General features: G+C 52.3%; 3 protein-coding genes across 3 annotated transcripts; 2 read left to right on the forward strand and 1 right to left on the reverse strand.

Annotated features, from left to right (window-relative positions):
* Positions 1-439: 439 nt before the first annotated feature.
* On the reverse strand, positions 440-2,136 carry MAA_03028 (G-patch domain-containing protein; the record flags this gene model as incomplete). The annotated part of the gene is made up of 4 exons (XM_007821026.2): positions 440-541; positions 606-689; positions 752-1,425; positions 1,488-2,136. The coding sequence occupies 4 exons, from the start codon at positions 2,134-2,136 to the stop codon at positions 440-442; spliced, it is 1,509 nt and encodes a 502-aa protein (XP_007819217.2).
* An 803-nt stretch (positions 2,137-2,939) lies between these two features.
* MAA_03029 (uncharacterized protein) lies at positions 2,940-4,599 on the forward strand (the record flags this gene model as incomplete). The annotated part of the gene is made up of 4 exons (XM_007821027.1): positions 2,940-3,172; positions 3,236-3,724; positions 3,786-4,035; positions 4,093-4,599. The coding sequence occupies 4 exons, from the start codon at positions 2,940-2,942 to the stop codon at positions 4,597-4,599; spliced, it is 1,479 nt and encodes a 492-aa protein (XP_007819218.1).
* Positions 4,600-7,392: 2,793 nt separating this feature from the next.
* On the forward strand, positions 7,393-17,846 carry MAA_03030 (uncharacterized protein; the record flags this gene model as incomplete). The annotated part of the gene is made up of 2 exons (XM_007821028.1): positions 7,393-7,543; positions 7,627-17,846. The coding sequence occupies 2 exons, from the start codon at positions 7,393-7,395 to the stop codon at positions 17,844-17,846; spliced, it is 10,371 nt and encodes a 3,456-aa protein (XP_007819219.1).
* Between the last annotated feature and the right edge of the window lie 199 nt (positions 17,847-18,045).

Genomic DNA, 18,045 nt, shown 5'->3' on the forward strand with positions numbered 1-18,045 from the left:
TGTTCGTCGCCAAGCAACGGCAGTATGGGGTGTGCAGCATTCCAAAGGCGTGCAAATACAGACCGACCTAGTGACGATGTTTGTCCCGCAAGGACTGAGAGGTGTGGGCTGTGCCACCATCACAACCAGGTGTGAAGAACAGCACAATTATGACGTCCATGTCTCTGTTTGTACTACGATGCCCTATGGCACCTTGATATGTTCATTTGAGGCACGTAACCCCCATAACTGTCGCTTCTCTGGTTGACTATTGGAACAAAAGTGTGCATGGCATCTAGAACACGATGTTGGTGTTGCGAAACAATATCAGTGCACTGCCCATGACGTCGACATGACGCGTGACGGAGTGGTACTAGTGTATATATGAAACCGTTGTGTATCTGTAAGGCACATATACCCTTTGGTATGTACTATCCTGATATACCAACGTGAGAAGATGTCACCGGGCATTGTATATACTTTTCTCAAAGGCTTCCGAATCATAGAATTTAGGTATTATCGTGTTGCCGTTGAATACGCGACCATCTAGCTCGTTCACCGCCTGCGTGTCATGTTTAGCAGTTACATTTGGCGAAAGGACTTGGAATATAGTGCAAGATACATACTCGCAAAGCGGAGACCTGGTCTGTAAATTTTATGAATACTTGACGAGCAGGCTGATCGATATAGAGACGTTCCACACGGCCATACTGCAGCATGAGTTAGTGAATAGTTGCAGAGGAATGAGTTGTCATGGAGTGGGAATGCTCACCTTTTCTCCGCACTCCTCTCCGATTTCCTGTCCCAGGCCATCGGCAATCTCGGCCTGTAGATCGGGCATGTTCTCCAACATGTTCTGCAAGACGATAACGTCGCTCATGGCGCCGAACTTGCTGGCCGATTCTTTGCTCTTGGAGCCGATAATTCTGCCTTTGCCCCCGGGTTCTGCCCACCCGCCGCCGTCGGCATCGGCTTTCTTGCGGCGTTTCTCGACTTGTACCCGGAGAGGGTTGATGATGCCGGTCTCATTGGCGCCGAGGCCGGTCCCTTGCGTCCAGCCGTATTTGGACATGAGGCGGTGGGCGAAATCGGCCTGGCCAGGACGATTTGAACGTTGCTGAGCCTCTGGTTCTCCGATTTCATCTTCGTCGTTGCCGCCGAGGGTTGGTGGTGGGGAGTAGGCATCGCCTTCCTCGCGAGAGTCTTTGGGTTGAGTGTAGTGGACTGGGGCACGAGATATGGTTGCCGAGTCTGCGGGTGGTGGAGGCGGAGGAAGCACGTCTGTTTGTGTGGGCGGTGAAGGCGGCGGTGGAGGTTGATTATTTGAAGACAAGGCCATGCGGCGGGCGTAGGCATCATCGGCGCTTTCATCTGGTGGTGGCGCTGCTGGTGGTGATTCAGGGGGTGGTGGTACGAAGGAGTATGAAGGGGGAGGTGCGAATTGGTCTGAACTTGAGTTAGCAATGGACATACAAAATGACGGTCACGGAGAGAAGAGCAAAACTTACTTGACGGCACTGGTCTCGAATCGTCGTCCTCATCGTCTGATATATCACTTTCATCCGCTTTTTTCCTGTGACGATAGAGCAGTGCTTTCCACTCTCTCACTTCGTCTATCTTTTCATCACTCTTCAAGTACTCGTCAATGTTGGTTGGTCTAGCCGGATCATATATCTCATCCCAGTCTGTTTCGGCTTGGATCTGCTGCAGCTTCTTCTTCTTCTTCCGACCGCCACGCTGGCGCTTCTCACCAACGCCATAACGCCATTCATCTTCCTCCGTTGCGGCCCAGTCAGCAAGAGTACTCTTAGCGGGCTGCCCAGCAGTTGAGGCCGTCGAGGCCATCGGGGCATGGGGTGCTGATTGAGCTGCATTTGTGCTTAGATCCGCAGTGCCTACTGAATTTGAAGCTGATATTGGCTTTGGAAATGCGGTGCCTTTTGCCTTGGCTGCCTGTTTAACGGGGAGACGACGGATGGGCTGAAACCGAAGAGCAGGATCCAGAGACTTCTTGGCTTCGGCAGCCGATTCAGCTTGACCGTATAAGACTGGAGCGGAGGATATCGTGGCCTGAGGAGCCGGATCATTGGGATCCAAGAGGTTGTCATAGAGCGAGAATGGCGTCTTCAATGGCGGAGGAGGAGGTGGTGCAGCCATCGCGACTTTGCGGCGCCAATAAGCGCGGTTGCAGGTGATGAATATCCAAGTTGGCCTTTCAGCGATATTACGAATCAAGGCTGTGCGCCGTCATTGGAAACGCGAAGAGCTGGATTCTACGAAGGGATCTTCGATGCTCGTTTTGGGCGAAGTGAAAGCCTGCAGGCGAATATTGAATATTGAATATCACTTTCAGCCTTTGAGTCCTTCAACTTGGGTCTTGTGGCCCAGATGTCCAGTGCCAGCCGGATAAACGGCGGGTCGGGGTTGCGCACAGTGATACTCCGTACAGTGACACAGCGAAGTGTTGCCAAGCCACCAGCTGGGCATCAGAGGAACCGGACATCTTGAGCTTCTGTGCCCCGCCAAACCCCGCCAAAATTTCTACCGTCGTTGCGCTTGCCCCAAGCTGTTGGGTAGGGAAAAAATTTATTAGAGGATTGAGTTGACTCTCCTCTCTTTAGCTAGCAGCATTGAATGACAGTGCCTTTTGTGCCAGCCTAGCCCCGTTTTGGGCAGGCACCACCTACCCCCAAACATTGCCTTCTTACATACAACATTGAACTTTCACCTTCTCGCCACTAGAGGACGCAGCAATTTCTAGAGTTGCCTATTTCACCACCAGCCCTCCCAGGCAGTTCTGACTCACGCCTTTGTTCTTTAGTTGCCAATATATCGACTATCACCACACCCGACGGAGCGAGCGATTGGCCTCCCCACATTGATCTGGCGATAACAATCGATCTTGAACAGTGTGGCCTCTATAAATATCTAAACATCTGTCGAATATCACTACGATCACAATGTCTGATCTTGCGAGCCGTATCACAAAGCCTGACGAACCGGCCGCCGATGCCCCCAAGGACGATGCCCCCAAGGACGACGCGGCTGCTTCGAACGCGCAGGTTGATGGCGCATCCGCTGCCCTTGGTGGCTCTGCTCTTTACGAAGCTGATGGTGACGTCGAAGTGACCATTAGTGGTGCTGACAACGATGCTCCCATCTACTCAGCTGCCACTTGGGATGATTTGGGACTGTATGTGTGGCATAATGGCACATAAGCTCATAGTTAGAATACTAACAAACCACTTTCGCCTAGGTCGGAGCAGATTCTCAAAGGCCTCCTCGCAGAGAACTTCTTGAAGCCTTCCAAAATTCAAGGCAAATCTCTACCGCTCATGCTGAGCAACCCTCCCAAAAACATGGTTGCCCAGTCGCAATCCGGTACCGGCAAGACTGTTGCCTTCCTCACAGCCACCCTATCTCGTGTAGACTTCACCCAACCAGAACAGCCACAGGCCTTGATCCTGGCTCCTAGCCAAGAACTTGCGGACCAGATCTACAGGAATATTCACACTATTGGGCGATTTATCGAAAGCCTCAAGGTTGCGCTGGCCATACCCGGGAGGATTCCTCGAGGCGATGCAGTTCGAGCTAGTGTTGTAGTTGGTACTCCGGGCACAGTCTTGGATCTGGGCCGCCGCAAGCAGCTGGACTGTTCTAAGCTCAAAGTCCTTGTTCTAGACGAGGCTGATAACATGTTGGACCAGGCTGGTCTTGGCGACCAATGCCTTCGAGTGAAGCTTCGGTGAGTCCCAAATACCCTTCACGCGTACAGTAAACGTCTTGATCTAACTGAATAATCTTAGGCTTCTGCCACCCGACACCCTCGCGAGCATCCAGGTACTTCTCTTCTCCGCTACGTTCCCGGCACGAGTAAAGCAGTATATTCCAAAGTTCGCACCGGATGCGAACAGTTTGATTCTGAAGACGAAAGAACTCACTGTCAAGGGCATCTCCCAGATGTTCATAGACTGCCCGGCGGAAAATGAGCGGTATGATGTTCTTTGCAAGCTGTACGGTTTGATGACCGTTGGACAGTCGATTATTTTCGTAAAGGTATGATGCATATGCTGTGTGATCAGGTAGTTGGATTGAGCACTCACAGTCAAGCAGACCCGGAAGAGCGCCAGTGAAATTCAGCGCCGCATGATGGACGATGGCCACAAGGTCACCGTTTTGCACGGAGAATTCGACAGTGGTGAGAGACAGCAGCTGCTCGCCAAGTTCCGCAGTGGGGAGAGCAAGGTTCTCATTACTACTAATTTGTTGTCCCGTGGTATCGACGTTTCTAGTGTCTCCATGGTCATCAACTACGACATTCCCATGAAGCCTGGACCAAGAGGCGAGGAGCCTGATGCCGAGACATATTTGCATCGCATTGGCCGAACTGGACGATTTGGCCGCATTGGTGTCAGTATCAGTTTTGTCTACGATCAGAGGAGCTTTGACGCCCTTAGTGCCATTGCTACACACTTTGGCATCGACTTGGTGAACTTGCCTACGGACGATTGGGACGAGGCTGAAGAGAAGGTCAAACAGGTTATCAAGAAGAACAGCGCACAAGCCAACTATGTCCCGAAGGTGGAGGATAACCAGGCTGATACTGCACCAGCTTCTTAGGGGTGGCCAGGTACAGCAATGCCAATGACTACCTTTTGGTGAAAAAAAAAAAAAGGCTATTAATTGATCATTATCACGACGATAATGCATTGACAGGGTATTAGAGCAGTCGACGATGGGTTGCAATGGAAATTGGTTGCTAGTGCTGGCTCAGTTGAAAGTGGAGTGGAACAATGCATGCCGAGATACCAACATCAGATTTGAAGCAAACAAACAACAACAGAGGGCAATGATGTAACGATGAAGATATGGACTAATAGTTCCAAAAGTTAGCTGGTCAATACCATGATGATTCGACAAGATGTATGGCCTCATTTTGCCACTCCACGGTCGTGTGTGTCTACGGATGCAAGTGTTCACGGTTTTCACTCACCGTAATGCCATCGTGGGGTTCGCAGCATTCGTGACTGAGCTTGCAGGGCTAGTAATGTGCACTATAGATTCCGGATGCAGGCTACGGCTTTGTCTTGACCGAAGTCCGGCTGTGACGGTTGCTATTTGCCTGGCATTACCTCGCCATCTTGCTTCACCGCCGAGGCCGCACCACATATCTACAAGGGTTCCCAAAGCCGAGATACGTACGGAGTACTAGTACTTGGTCAATAAGCCAGCGAGGCTGTGGGAAAACAAAACGAGACAGATGCTGTGATTAGAATTGCGGTGACACATACTAGTACCTCTATTTTTTTTTTTTTTAATGAGGCTGGTATCGTCAGTTCACTTCATCAATTCACAGTGTCCAAGTGGGTACATTCTTGATTGACCAGCATCAACGTGGAGACGAAGGCGTCTTGACCGTCCTTGTCTGCAACAGGGACCCTGTCTATTCTCATTTCGTTGACCCATTGACACCGGACATGTTATTTCATGCAAATTGGCAAACGAGCCTGGGAAGTGGTTGCGTGGTGATGACTCCAACAATGGCCAGCGCGCTCCTGGGTGTGACGAATATTCATGCAGAAAGCATGACCATCCGTGGGCCTGGGGACTTGTTTGGGCTACATTCTGGGAGCCAAATGCCAGGAAAGTACCGACATAATCCATTTGAGCTTAATGTTTGACGGAGGAAGGGATATCAATACTGCATTGTAGTACTAGTAGTAATCCGTACATAGTGCATGGAGTACACGGGCCAGGGCCATGGAGCGAGCCAGCCCTTATCGGTCATGATGCATGAGCTGCTCGCTCAAACGTACGGAAGGTCCACTTCCGCACGAGCATTTCTCCAAGGTCGCTCTTGCCCAAGCAGTCGCGCTTACAACATGCTGTCTTGCACCATTGCACCAGACGAGAGTAGGACTGATTCGGAAGCACTTTCCTCAACGCCGACTTCGTGTGCCATCTGCAGTCAACCCAATTATGCAGCCGACACCATTGGACACGAGCCACGTTGCACTCGTGAAGCACTTGCGTGCCCGAGGGGTCGAAGAGAGACGCCAGGCCTCTGGACACCCGGACGATAGAATGCAAACTGCTGCATCAAAAGGCACGAAAGTGTCGCTGGGTCGCACGGATCGTCCCTTGTTCTGGTGGCACTAACCAAACTTGGCTGCAGGGACGTCGTCTCTGAGTGGTCGAGTTGGGCGAGCGTTATCCCATAATTCGGCCGGGGTCGACAAATTGACGAGCTCCGCAACGCCAACGCAACGTCGAGGCCCAACCCGCACTGGCACGACGACGACACTTCGGGGTCCGCTTTCATGACGACCTCTGCTCATGATTTGCTTGCACCCTCCCTTCGACGCCGGCCATTGATGCAGACCCAAAGGGTCTCATTGCGTTGTCGTCGGGCATCAGCAGTGACACCAAGGACACCAAGCAGCAGAAGCAAGTTGCCAGCCAGCATCTGCCCTCCACCGATACCTGCCACGACGTCTGCCGTTTCAGAGCAGACTGGTCTTGATCTTGGAGACTAATATGTATCATGCCAAGAGCCCAATCGATGTCCGACTTGCCCCGGCGCTCAGAGCGGCTGACAACCTGGTGGCGGAGAAATTGTCAAGTCCAGACTACCGGGCATTAATTGATAATCCGAGGAGAAGAAGAAAGCAACCAAGCCGCCATGGGGTGACTATGAGAAACATGATGTGCTTTCCGTCGACCTGCCATCCAATATCCGCCTCGTCAGACAGGGCAGGGGTGGTGCGGTTCTGTAGTACTACTCGTGGCTCATCGAGGCAAGAAAAGTCGTCCGTGAGTTATGTCAGTTTTGGTTCCATAGATGAACCAAGTGGCCATGTCATGGGACTGGTACGTGCTTTTATCCAAAATGGGTCCCTTGCCTTGTACAAAGTCGACGAGCCCATGTAAACAAGGGCTTCGTTTGGGGAAGCGGTCAAGTCGTTTCGTCAATGACCTTTGACCACATCCCGTTCTGCAGACTTTTCTTTTCATTTGCCCTTTTTGCTTTTGGAAGACTTGTTGAATCTTGCATCTCACATCACATACACTCTGTTTTTGTCACCAATCCATTGTTGTTTGGTGCTGACTCTTTGCGTTTGATTTGCCGTTGTCTTGTTCACGCCATCCCATCTGGATGTGGGTTGCACCCGCATAATTATCTGTACGACTACGTATTATTCCCCAATCCCGGAATCAGCCCAAGCACCTCCGATCCCACCCATTTGGCTGCCCATTAGACTGCGTCGACCCGACAGCCCAATACAAAGCCGAATACGCTGTGACACCACTCAGTATTGTCTGTATGGCGGCCACGACTGATTTAAGCGCTGCCCAACCCACCCTCCAAGCAGAGCCTCTGGTTCCTGAGGCAGCGGAGGACCTAACGACAGTATGAGCTACCAACAGAATGTTGCCTTTTGTCCCGTTAGGACAAATCTTGATATATCAAACGTACAATTCTCTGATTTCTCAAATGTGCAGTACACTCAGCTTCATTTAACGGATTCTGAAGGAGAGACAGAGCCAGGCAAAACCCCTGAAGGTACACTATATATACTCGATATGGAATATGCCTTGAATGGACATATGCCAATGAAACTGATTAAAACTAACACGGCGAAATAGATGATTTGCATCGCGGGGAGGATGTAGTTGAAGACCCCCAGGGTGCAGAGGCGGCTGAATCATCAAATCCACCGGAGATACAGGGACAACAAACTCCCATATCTAACAAGAAGAGCAAAAGAAAGGAGAAAAAAAACAAGAAGAATACCCCCGTGGAAACTACGAATAATGAAACTAACGAGAAATCTGTAACGACATCACCTGGAAACAAGAAAAACAAAAAGAAGAAGAAGGGTAAGAATAAAGGAACGGCGAACACATCATCCGCGGATAAGGAACCCGAGTCTGAAGCCGAAGCTGAGGAGGCTAAACCCCGAGAAGTGAAAGAAGAGGAGGCGGCTGTGGCGGAAGCGGACTCGTCATTCTCTGAGCCGGCGAGGGAAGAGGACAAACCTGAAGTAGCGAAGGAAGAGACATCTACGGTGGTCGAGGAACCGACAGCTGCTTCTGAAGTTCCGGTGCCTGAGACTGGAGAGTCTAAACCCGCGGAAGAGAAACAGGAGATAACTGTGGTCACTGAGGAATCGACTGCTCCTGAGCCATCCCCTGAGGATTCAGTTCAGGAGAAGGCTCCGGAAGAGAGTCAACCTGCCGCTGAACCCGCAGCGGAACCTGAAGCATCAACTCCCGAGGTCACACCCGAGGCTACAGTTGAACAAGCTGCGCCGGCGATAGAAACCGAACAAGAGGCAGCTTCCAAGGAATCTGAACCCGCGGCAGAAGCGGCCAAACCTGAAGAACCGAAGGAAGAGACGCCAGAGGCGGCAGGAGGATCGTCTGCCCCTGAAGCTGGAACAGAAGCACCAGCACCTGTGAAAGCAGAGGAGAAGACAGATATGACGGCCGAAGAACCGGCATCCTCAGATACTACCCCTGAGGCTCCGGCTGGGGAATCTTCTCCAGCAGCAGAAGCCGTAGATTCTGAGACGAAGGAGGAACCTGGCGATGGAGCTCCTGCTGAAGAGCCCACTGAGAAGAAACCTACAGAAGAGAAGATGACTGAGAGTACAGAGCCTGCCCCGGAAGAAGCACCTGTGACCAATGCTGCTGAGGAGGAGAATCTTAATGCAAAACCAGCTGAGCAACCGACACCCGATGCTGCTGCGGAAGACGCTGCAAAGGAAGATACAGCTGCAGGCAATGACCAGGAGTCTGTGAAGCCGGCGGAAGGATCAGCAGATCCTGAACCGGTTGAGGAAGCCGCGTCTACTGAACCGGCGGCTCAAAATGCAGCCCCAGAAGGAACGGTGGCTGAGACTGCAGGTGTCGAAGAGCCTAAAAATGAACAATCTGCACCTGAGAAGCCTGCAGGGGAAACTGAATCTGAGCAAACAGCTGCTCAAGAGCCTGCTGACGAGCCGGTAACCGAGGCTGTGGCTGAGGATGATGTTCCGAAAGCCACCGGCGAAGATGCGACTACCGAAGAGGTCACAGACGAAGTGAAGGCAGCCACCGAGTCCATACCAGTGGAAACGATTGCCGAAACCACCCCTACTGGAGACGAGGTTACAAAGGATTCGCCTCCAGAAGGCGCCCCTGTTGTAACGGAAGCCACGGCCGCATCAGAAGACGACAATCTTTCCGGCCCAGCTTCTGCTGATGGACCGACTGTTGATGCTGCGGAGGAGTCAGTAGCCCGGGAACCGGAGGACGGGGTGACTTCAACCGAAGAGTCGCCGCCGAATGTAGTGAATGAAGAGGCGGGAGGAGAAGCGCCTGCTTCGACGGAGCCAGAAGCTCCAGCAGCAACCGAAGATGCCGAGGACACCAAAGATACACCAAATGCTGACTCTGCACCAGCGGACATACCAGTGGATGGACCAGCTCTGGAATCAGCCCCTGAATCTAAAGCAGAGCCTCCAGTAGACCCGGCAGAGGAAGAAAAGATATCTGACGAACCAGTAACAAAAGATGAGGCGGCCGAAGTAGCAGAGCCCGAAGCAGACCATGATGCTAAGCAGGCTGAACCAGAGTCTGTCGAAGCATCTACAAATGAGGTTTCCGAACCCAAGAAGGAAGGTGAAGATGCTGTGCAGGAGGTATCTCAAGCCGAATCAAGCCCTGAAGAAGTCCAACCAGACGCTGCTAAGCCTGACTCACAAGCCGAGCCTGGGTCTGATTCCGCACATGAAGGCGAGGCACCCATCACTGAGGAGACCAAAGCTGAAGCTACTGCGACAGAAGCTGCTGCAGATGATACCGTTAAGGAGGCAGAAAAGGCCGAACAGTCGATAGAGGACCCAGTTCCCTCTAATGAAGGTCAAGAAGAGCCTGAACAGTCTCCGCCTGAGGCTGCTACTGCAGCTGCAGAGCCTGAGACAGAGAAGCTCGAGACTGTAGAAGACAAGCCTGCCGAGGACAAGGTTGGAGAGGCAGAAACCTCGGAGTCGGCAGACGTTGCGACAATTACAGAGCCACAAGACGTCCCATCTGAGCCCACTACTACTGAGTCGAAGCCAGAGGAGCCTGGTGCCGACGCTCCAGCCACAGAAGCTGCCGAAAAGGAAAAAGGGGAAGCAAATACGACTGCCACCGAGCAATCCGTAGTTGAATCAGCAGCAGATCCAATGAACGATGATAAAGCTGAGACAACTGAACAAAAGGCTGAGGAGGCATCACAGGAACAGCCTACTCCTGATGAGTCAAAACCCGATGAGGGCGCCACTGCCGAACCTAACGAGTCTGAAGTTGCTGAAAAGGAACTAACGGAATCTCCAATGTCGAAGCCTGACGACACAGAGGTAAAGGATGAAGATGCTCCCTCGGCTGAAGCAGGAACCGCTGAAGCCCCTGTAGAGGAATCGAAGGCTGTGGAGGCGGAGACGACTGCTACGACTGAAGTGGCAGTTGAGGATCAAGTTGCAAGCACCGAAGCTGAAGCTTCACCTGCTGATGCCGTCGCCGAACCTTCTACTAGTGAGACAGAAGCGGCCAAAGAGCCTGCGTCTGTTCCTGAGAATACCGAAGAGCAAGTTGATGTAGTTACGGAACCTGTTACTCAAGATGCCGATGGATCTGCGGCCTCACCTCCCGAGTCTGAAACGAAGCAAGGCGAACAAACAGAAGACTCAAACGCGGACAAGGCTGAGACCAAACTGGATGAAGAATCTGCTGCCATTGAAGGGCCTGCCGAAACTGCCGTAGAAGATACACCTGCCACCGAGAATCAAAATTCAGAGTCGCAGTCTGAAGCTCTCAACGATGAGTTGGTAGCATCACCTACTGAAGAACCCGAAGCCCAAATTGAAGAAACAGGTGCCACAGGGATAGTCGATGGAGCCGAGGACAAGCCTAAGCCAGAAGAACCAGAAGTAACTAAAGACGGTGAGGAAGTTTCCGACGCCCCAGCTCCAGCTGCCGATACTACGGAGACGAAAGAAGCGGCAGCCGAAACAGAGGTTGAAGAGTCCTCTGACCCAGCCGCTGAAGCCAAGGATGTCAACGATGAGCCAGCTGCCGAACAGCCGAAGGCTCTTACTGAACAGCCTGCGGATACCGAAGAGACGGCTCCGGTTGATGACAAGATCGAACCCACGGATGAAGCCGAAGTCGCCCCTGTTACTGAGCCTGCTGTTCAGTCTCCCGATGCCGCAGAGACAGAAGCCGAAGGCCCAGCTGAAGAAGCAACTGCAGCTGAACCTGAAGGGACAGATGATGCAGCTGCTGTTGAGGTACAGGAGCAGGCGGAGCAGGCAGCTGAAGGCGAAGACTCAACAAAGGAACCCGAAGCCACTCCAGAAACTACCGCGATGGAGCCAGCAACCGATGACAAGGAAGCTGTTGCCGACACCGAGCCTCCCGCTATAACCACTGATGAGGACAATGCTAATGCAGATACCATGAAGGAGGCCAATGAGCCTGAAGTAGAAGCTGAGGAAACTGTTACAGCGCCAGCTGATCTTGTTGATAACAGCGCTTCTGAACCTCTGGCTCCTGTCGTATCGGATGAGGCCAAAGAGGTGGTACAGGAACCTGCTGTTGATGACACTACATCAGAAGTTAAACCTGATCCCGATTTTGATGCACCACAATCGACGGAAGAAGCTGAGGCTCCAGCAGATGTATCGGGTGCAGAAGCAGAGGCACCGAAAGAAGACGTTTCTGCTGACAAAGAACCCGTTGAACAGACGACGGATGATGTGCCTGCGACCGAGGAGGCGAAACCAGCTGACCAGCCTGAGGTGACAGCTGAACAAGAAAAGGAGGTTGCGACAGTCGAAGCTGCTGAAGACGCCGTGCAAGACGAGGCTGCTCCTGAGAGCGCCGCTGATACCGCAGAGCCAACTGCTGCTACTCAAGATGTACAGGTTGAGCCCTCCGACCCTGCCGCAGAGACTGTAGAGCCAGTCGAGTCTGAGGCTCAAGAGGAGCCAGTTCCCGAAGCATCAGCTGAACCTATCGATGATGAAGCGAAAGGAGAACCTGAAGCAGACTCCCAAGACGTAGCCGATATTGCTGCTGCACAACCGGTTGAGCCAGAGACAAAAGGTGACGAATCTACTGGTTCTGAGCCACCTACTGAAATAGTGCAAGAGACTACTGTTGAACCTGAGGCTGCTAAGGAATCTGAGACTGTTACTGCTGACCACGCAGAGACAGAAGAGGCTCCAGATGCTGACGAGACCAGGGCTCAAATTGGTTCAAAGGATGAATCGGAGCCGGCGGCAGAGCCAGGAGAAGAAACCGAGGAACCAACTGTTTCTGAAGATATCAAGGAAGCAGACGCCGCCGCTGAGACCGCTGAAGCCGCACCCCCTGAATTGGTTGCGGCTGCAGAGGAGGAAGCCAAGGCAGAGGAACTCGTCGCTGAAGTTGCAGAACCTCAAGAACCTGAGACTGCGCCGGCGGCCGAAGTTGCTGAGGCTGAGGCACCTGAACCAGCTGCCGAGGTCATAGAGCCCAAGGAGGAGCCCGAGGCTCCGGTTGCTGAGGAAGTTGAACCAGAGCCAGAGCCTGTCGAAGAGCCCAAAGCAGAACCTCTAGCAGAAGAGACGGAAGAAGACCATTCTAAAGCTGCTGCCGCGGCCATTATCGCTGGCATTGCTGCTGCAGCCGGTGGAGCTGCTCTTGTCGCCACCGAACGGCCAAAAAATAAACCAAAGGCGCCAAAGACACCCGAGGAAGAAGAGAGTAAGGACACTGTTGGGCCGATTCCAAGAGATGGAAAGTTGACGCCCAAATCGAAGAAAGGTGAGGAATTGTATTCTTTTCATGATACCCCTAGTGATTTTTCGGATGCTGTTGGATATACCAATTTGGAGGAAGCTGGAGAAAGGGATGGCAATGGCGTTTTTGCGCTACCAGAGAAAGAGGAGGTAAAAGAGTTGCGGCCTGCTACAGAGCAGGTTTTGGACGAGGCTACCGAAGTAAAGTCTGAAGTTTTGGAACAACAACTGGAAGAAACAGTCGCTATAGTCTCGACTGAGGAGGAGGCCGCAACTGTTGTCCTTGAGTCTGTTGAGGATGCCTTGGCAGGGAAGCCAAGCCTGCCAACCACAGGGACGCTTGACGAGGTGGAAACCGAGGAATCAGCCCCTGCTGCCGAAGAGGATCCTGTTTTGGAACATGCATCTGAGAAAACTCAGCTGCTAGATACTGAAGCGCCAGAAGCCGTTTCTGCTGGAGGATCAAAGCCTACGACCGAGGAGCAGGGTCTGACAAAGAGTGATGATCTTGCTTTGGCTCCGGCTCATGGGGAAGAATCTGACCAGGTCGCAGAGTCCACTGTGCTGGATGATTTGAAGGAACAGTTAGCTGAACAACCAGCAACTAAGCCTGTTGTCGAAGATGCCTCAGCAGAGCCTGCTACTATTGCTGCAATGGAAGAGCCGGAGGTGCCAGTCAACGAGGAGTCCGCGTTGGCCATAACCAAAGGAGAAACACCCACCATTGCGGAAGACTTTGTTGCGTTGGATGACACCAAGAAAGACTTGCACCTCCAAAACGAAAAGGAGACTGTTGCCACCGATAGTGCTATCCTTGAGCCTGTTCTGGCTGTATCTAGTGAAGGTTTAAGTTCTTCGGTCACACAAGAGCCAATCTTGGACGATCCGAATGAATTGGTAGCACCAAAGGCTGCAGACGAACCGGAATCGGTTGCAACCGAGGCGTTAGATACTGCCGATGCAGCACCAATCGTCGTAGATGACACTACAGCTGAAGTGTCCGTTTCGGTCCAAGTCAGTAAAGAAGTCGTCCCTGAAGCTGTCCGAGAATCTGCTTCAGCTGCTGCCTCTACGAAGGAGGAACTTCCACACGCCGGAGAGCCCATTTTAGAGTCTACAGAGAAACCTGATACCACGGCTACTGACGCTGTTGCTCCCGTCATTCTGGGCTCTGAAGAACACAGTGCGTCGGGCGCCGAAGAGTCGGTTTCGACCAGAGCTGTTGGCCCTACAACTCCTGCAGTCATTGAAGAGCCAATTCGTTCTGAGGCTTCCGGGGAAGGTCTATGCACAGAAGAATCTACTTTGGAGCCAATGGAGAAGCCTGGCAATACAGCCGTGGACAGCGCTGCAATTAATGTCGATGCTGATAGGCTCCACGTGGCAGCTACCGAAGTATCTGAGATGGCTTCAGACCAGGAATTATCGTCCACTGTTATTCAAGCCGTCACTGTGGATGATGCAACAGAACCAACAGAGCTGAAGTCTACTGAGCCTGTCTTGACTAAGGGCGCTCAAGAGTCATCTCCAGGTACAGAAGGGCTTAACCTCTCGGACGAGCCAAGGGAGAACCTGGAGGAAGAGTCAAATCCTCTGGACAATGAAGAAACTAAGTTGGTCAACGCCACTAAGAACACGGCACCTGTCAACGAGTCTGTTGATGTAGACGATTCGGTAACAGGCTTGGCTCAGTCGGCACTGGAATCCGGTATCGTCTCGATCCCAGATGCAGATGTCATAGCCAAGGTTCCTGATATGTTGACGCATACGGCCGAGGAGCCTTCTGTGGTCGAGGCAGAGCCCCTTTTCACTACAAAGGCTGAAATAGATTCTGTCGCTGGAGTCGCTGAAGAGCCCATCGTGTCACAAGTTTCAACTGCGGCGGCCACGATTGAGGCCGAGCCAATTATGCTAGAGGAAGTCAGCAAGGACCTCGACAATTCCTCACCTGTCCAAGCAGCTAATCAGGCTGCTTCATTTGCAACAGATGATGAATCTCGACTGGTGTCGGATAAATCAACGATACACGCAGTTGAGGACCAAGCTGTTGGAGGCAATGGCCCCCACGTGGGAACTTCTCAAGAGTCAGAGCACCTTGACCAGCATCAAGAGCTGGTCGCCGAAGGAGAGACCAAAGCAGAGCCCGAGGATGGTAGTCCTGGCTTGATTGACACCAGCGGTGAAGTTCTGAATACCGATTATGCAAGGCCCGAAGCAACTGATGCCGAGAAACCCCTCGAAGACGATGGTGTTGTACTGAGCCAAGAGCAGCCATTGTCAGAATCTTGGGCACTTGTTGAGGCCACCGATGACTCAAAGTCCAAACCTGCGGAGGAAACCGTTGCAGAACAGGAGGTCCAAGAGCATTCTGCCCCAGATTCTGAAGATAATGCAACGGTTGTCGTGTCGCAGGAGATTCCAAACGATTCTGAACCAACTAGACAAATGGAAGCCGAGATGTACGAGGAGGATGCCCCAGCCGAGTCGCTTCCCGACCTTGCTGTAGAGACTGTCGTTGAGAACAAAGCACTTGCTTCTGATACGCCCGCCGAATCCTCAGTTGGTCCAGTTGCTGAGGGTGAAGAAACTGAGGCAAAGAACCAGATGCTTGATCGTTCAGCAGAACAGTTGGCAGCAGTACTTGCGGCAGAAACCCTCATCACGGATGAAGCCATCGCCCCTGTCAATGTTACCGAGTCTCAACCGATGCCAGAAACAAAACCAGCAGAGACACAAGAGATCGACTTGACCGTGGAAGCTTCAAATGAGCAATACAGGAGTGAGATGGCATCTGAAATGGCTACCTCTTACCAAGCAGTTCCCGATGCTTTCGATCTCCCGCAGATTGAGCTAGAGGCTCGTGCCTTGCCAATGGAGGATATTGAGCAGAAAGACCTAGCACAAACAACTGCAGATCAAGGACCAGTGGCCGTGGCAGTTGCGGAGGCTCCCATTGAGATGACGTCGAGTCAGGAAGCAACTGCTACTGATTCTCAAGAGGCTCCTTGTCCTGATGATATCCGACCAGAGTCACTACCAAAGGCAATTGAGGAGACCAATCCACAGGGAGTGTCAGCGCAAGTTTTTTGTGCCCAGCTTTCTGCCCAGCCAGTTGCTGAAGCGCCAGCTATAAAAGAAGTCATTGCTACTGAAGCTTTAATCGTTGATCCTCAAATCGAAACAAGCTTGGCTTCTGACGGGGCTGCTGAGACGGCTGACGAAGCTGAACAAAAGGACGATTTTGTCGAAATTGCGGCTGAGCAAAGTGTTGCTGCCCTACAGCCAGAAAGCGCAACTGATGTTGAGCATGGAATATCTGTTGCTGATGACGATGAAGAGTTTGTCGATGCTTCTGAAGGAACCGAGACGGCTCCCACTGCAGATGCTGGATTTCCACCTACCGAAGCTTCGGAGAGCTGGCTTTCCCAGGAGGTCGTACTCGAAGCCCCAGCTGAAGACATTGCGCTTCCCACTGCAACCCCAACTGAAGAGCGCGAGGTGTCATCTCACGGGAAGATCATTTCAACCGACAGCTCGACTGAGGAATCTGGAAGCCAAATTGCTGGCATTGCTTTGGCCTCTGCTGGTGTAGCGGCACTTACAGGCGCGGTGACAGTCGCTGCAGTTGGACAATTCCACGATTCCAAGTCAACAGATGTTGTAGGCTTCACTGCCGAGCACGACAAGTCTCTAGACTCTGCAAAAGCATCTGAAACAGAGACAAGCGGAGATTTGACCGAGGCTCAAGGAAAGTCAACTGCTGCCTGTGAGACTTTAGCCCCAGCAGCCGCAGAGCTGGAAGTCAAATCGACGCAAAGTCCTGGCCTCACAATACGTCCAAGTGATGTTGATTTAAGAGCTCCCACACCTGCTGTGGTGGTCCCTGACATGGCAATGGTTGATCAGCAACGAAACAAGACTTTGAAGCGCAAGCAGAAGCTGGCGGTCCGGAACGCCGAGGATACAGTTGCGGCTGCGGTTGTCATTTATGCCACTGCTGAAGCTTTGAGCCCTCCCGCTAGCCCCAAGGCTGGTGATACCTTCCAAGACCATGAAGGGGAATTTCCCTCCGTTGTTTCACGGGAAATTGATGAGGAGGACTCGCACCAGCTTGATACTGACTTATCTGCAGACGAAACTTCAAGAGACCCTCGAGCGTCAAGTGGCGAAAGGGAAAGGGAGAGGACTCGCCGCCGTAGACAGTCTTCTCACCAGTCTAGCCGATCTAGCCGTAGTCGTGGCGACGAGGAGCACCGCGAGAGCAGACGCCAGTCATCCCATGGCTCGCATGGCCCACACAGTCGCCGACATCGTGCTGATAGTACAGGAGAAGACGCCGCAAAGACGCCGCCCAGAACTCCTAGGCGACGAGACAGCGGTGTCTCTGGAGAAAGCTCTGGAAGTTCTGGCAAACGACGAACACCAGAAGAAAAAGCCGAGCACGAACGACGCAGAGCGGAGCGCCACCTTGGCGATCAAGACTCTGAACGTCGTGAACGATCGGAACCTTCTGAGCGCTCGGAACGCTCCACGCATAGAGATCGCAAGGGCAGCAGAGACGTGGACCACCCTGCGGAACGAAGCCATCGCTCCTCGCGCCGGCATAGCCACTCTAGCCAGCACAAGTCTGACCGTATTCCTTCTGCTTCTGCTCCTGTCGAAAGGGAGCCACTTATCCAGCCTTCTGACAAACGGTTTTTTGAGATTAAGAATAGTGAAGGAATAGTAGGCAGCGGTTTGCCCCCCACGATCGCAGGGGAGACGACAGTTGAAGTTGAAATCGAGGTTGAAGCTCCTAGGGCAACAGAGGCTCCCAAGAGATCCAACACGACGCGATCCAAATACGGTTTCGGACGCCTCTCAACCGATCAATCTCGCCCCAAGACTACGAAGACGCGAGAGTCGGCTGACGTTCCTCGAGGTTCTTCATCGAAGGGCAGCGTTACAACTTCCGAAGATAACGCCAGACGGGCCAGGAAGTCTGAGCGTAGCAAGAAGGAAGAAGAGAAGAAGCCTACTGGGTTCAAAGGCGTGCTAAAGAGGATATTTGGATGATGTGTTTTACTTTGTGGACAATCACGATGTATGATGTGTACGAGTCAATGACCCACGAGTTTTGCGAGATTGAGTTATTGTCGACTTTTGGGTTATGTGCTTAATATTTGGAATATGACGGCAATGAAATTGATGTGTGTTCCCGAAGTGTTGCTACCTAAGAAGTGATTTGATTTCGGAGAGGAGAGACCATGGTATG

The sequence above is a fragment of the Metarhizium robertsii genome, assembly GCF_000187425.2.
Source record: "Metarhizium robertsii ARSEF 23 chromosome Unknown MAA_Scf_4, whole genome shotgun sequence".
Taxonomy (NCBI): domain Eukaryota; kingdom Fungi; phylum Ascomycota; class Sordariomycetes; order Hypocreales; family Clavicipitaceae; genus Metarhizium; species Metarhizium robertsii.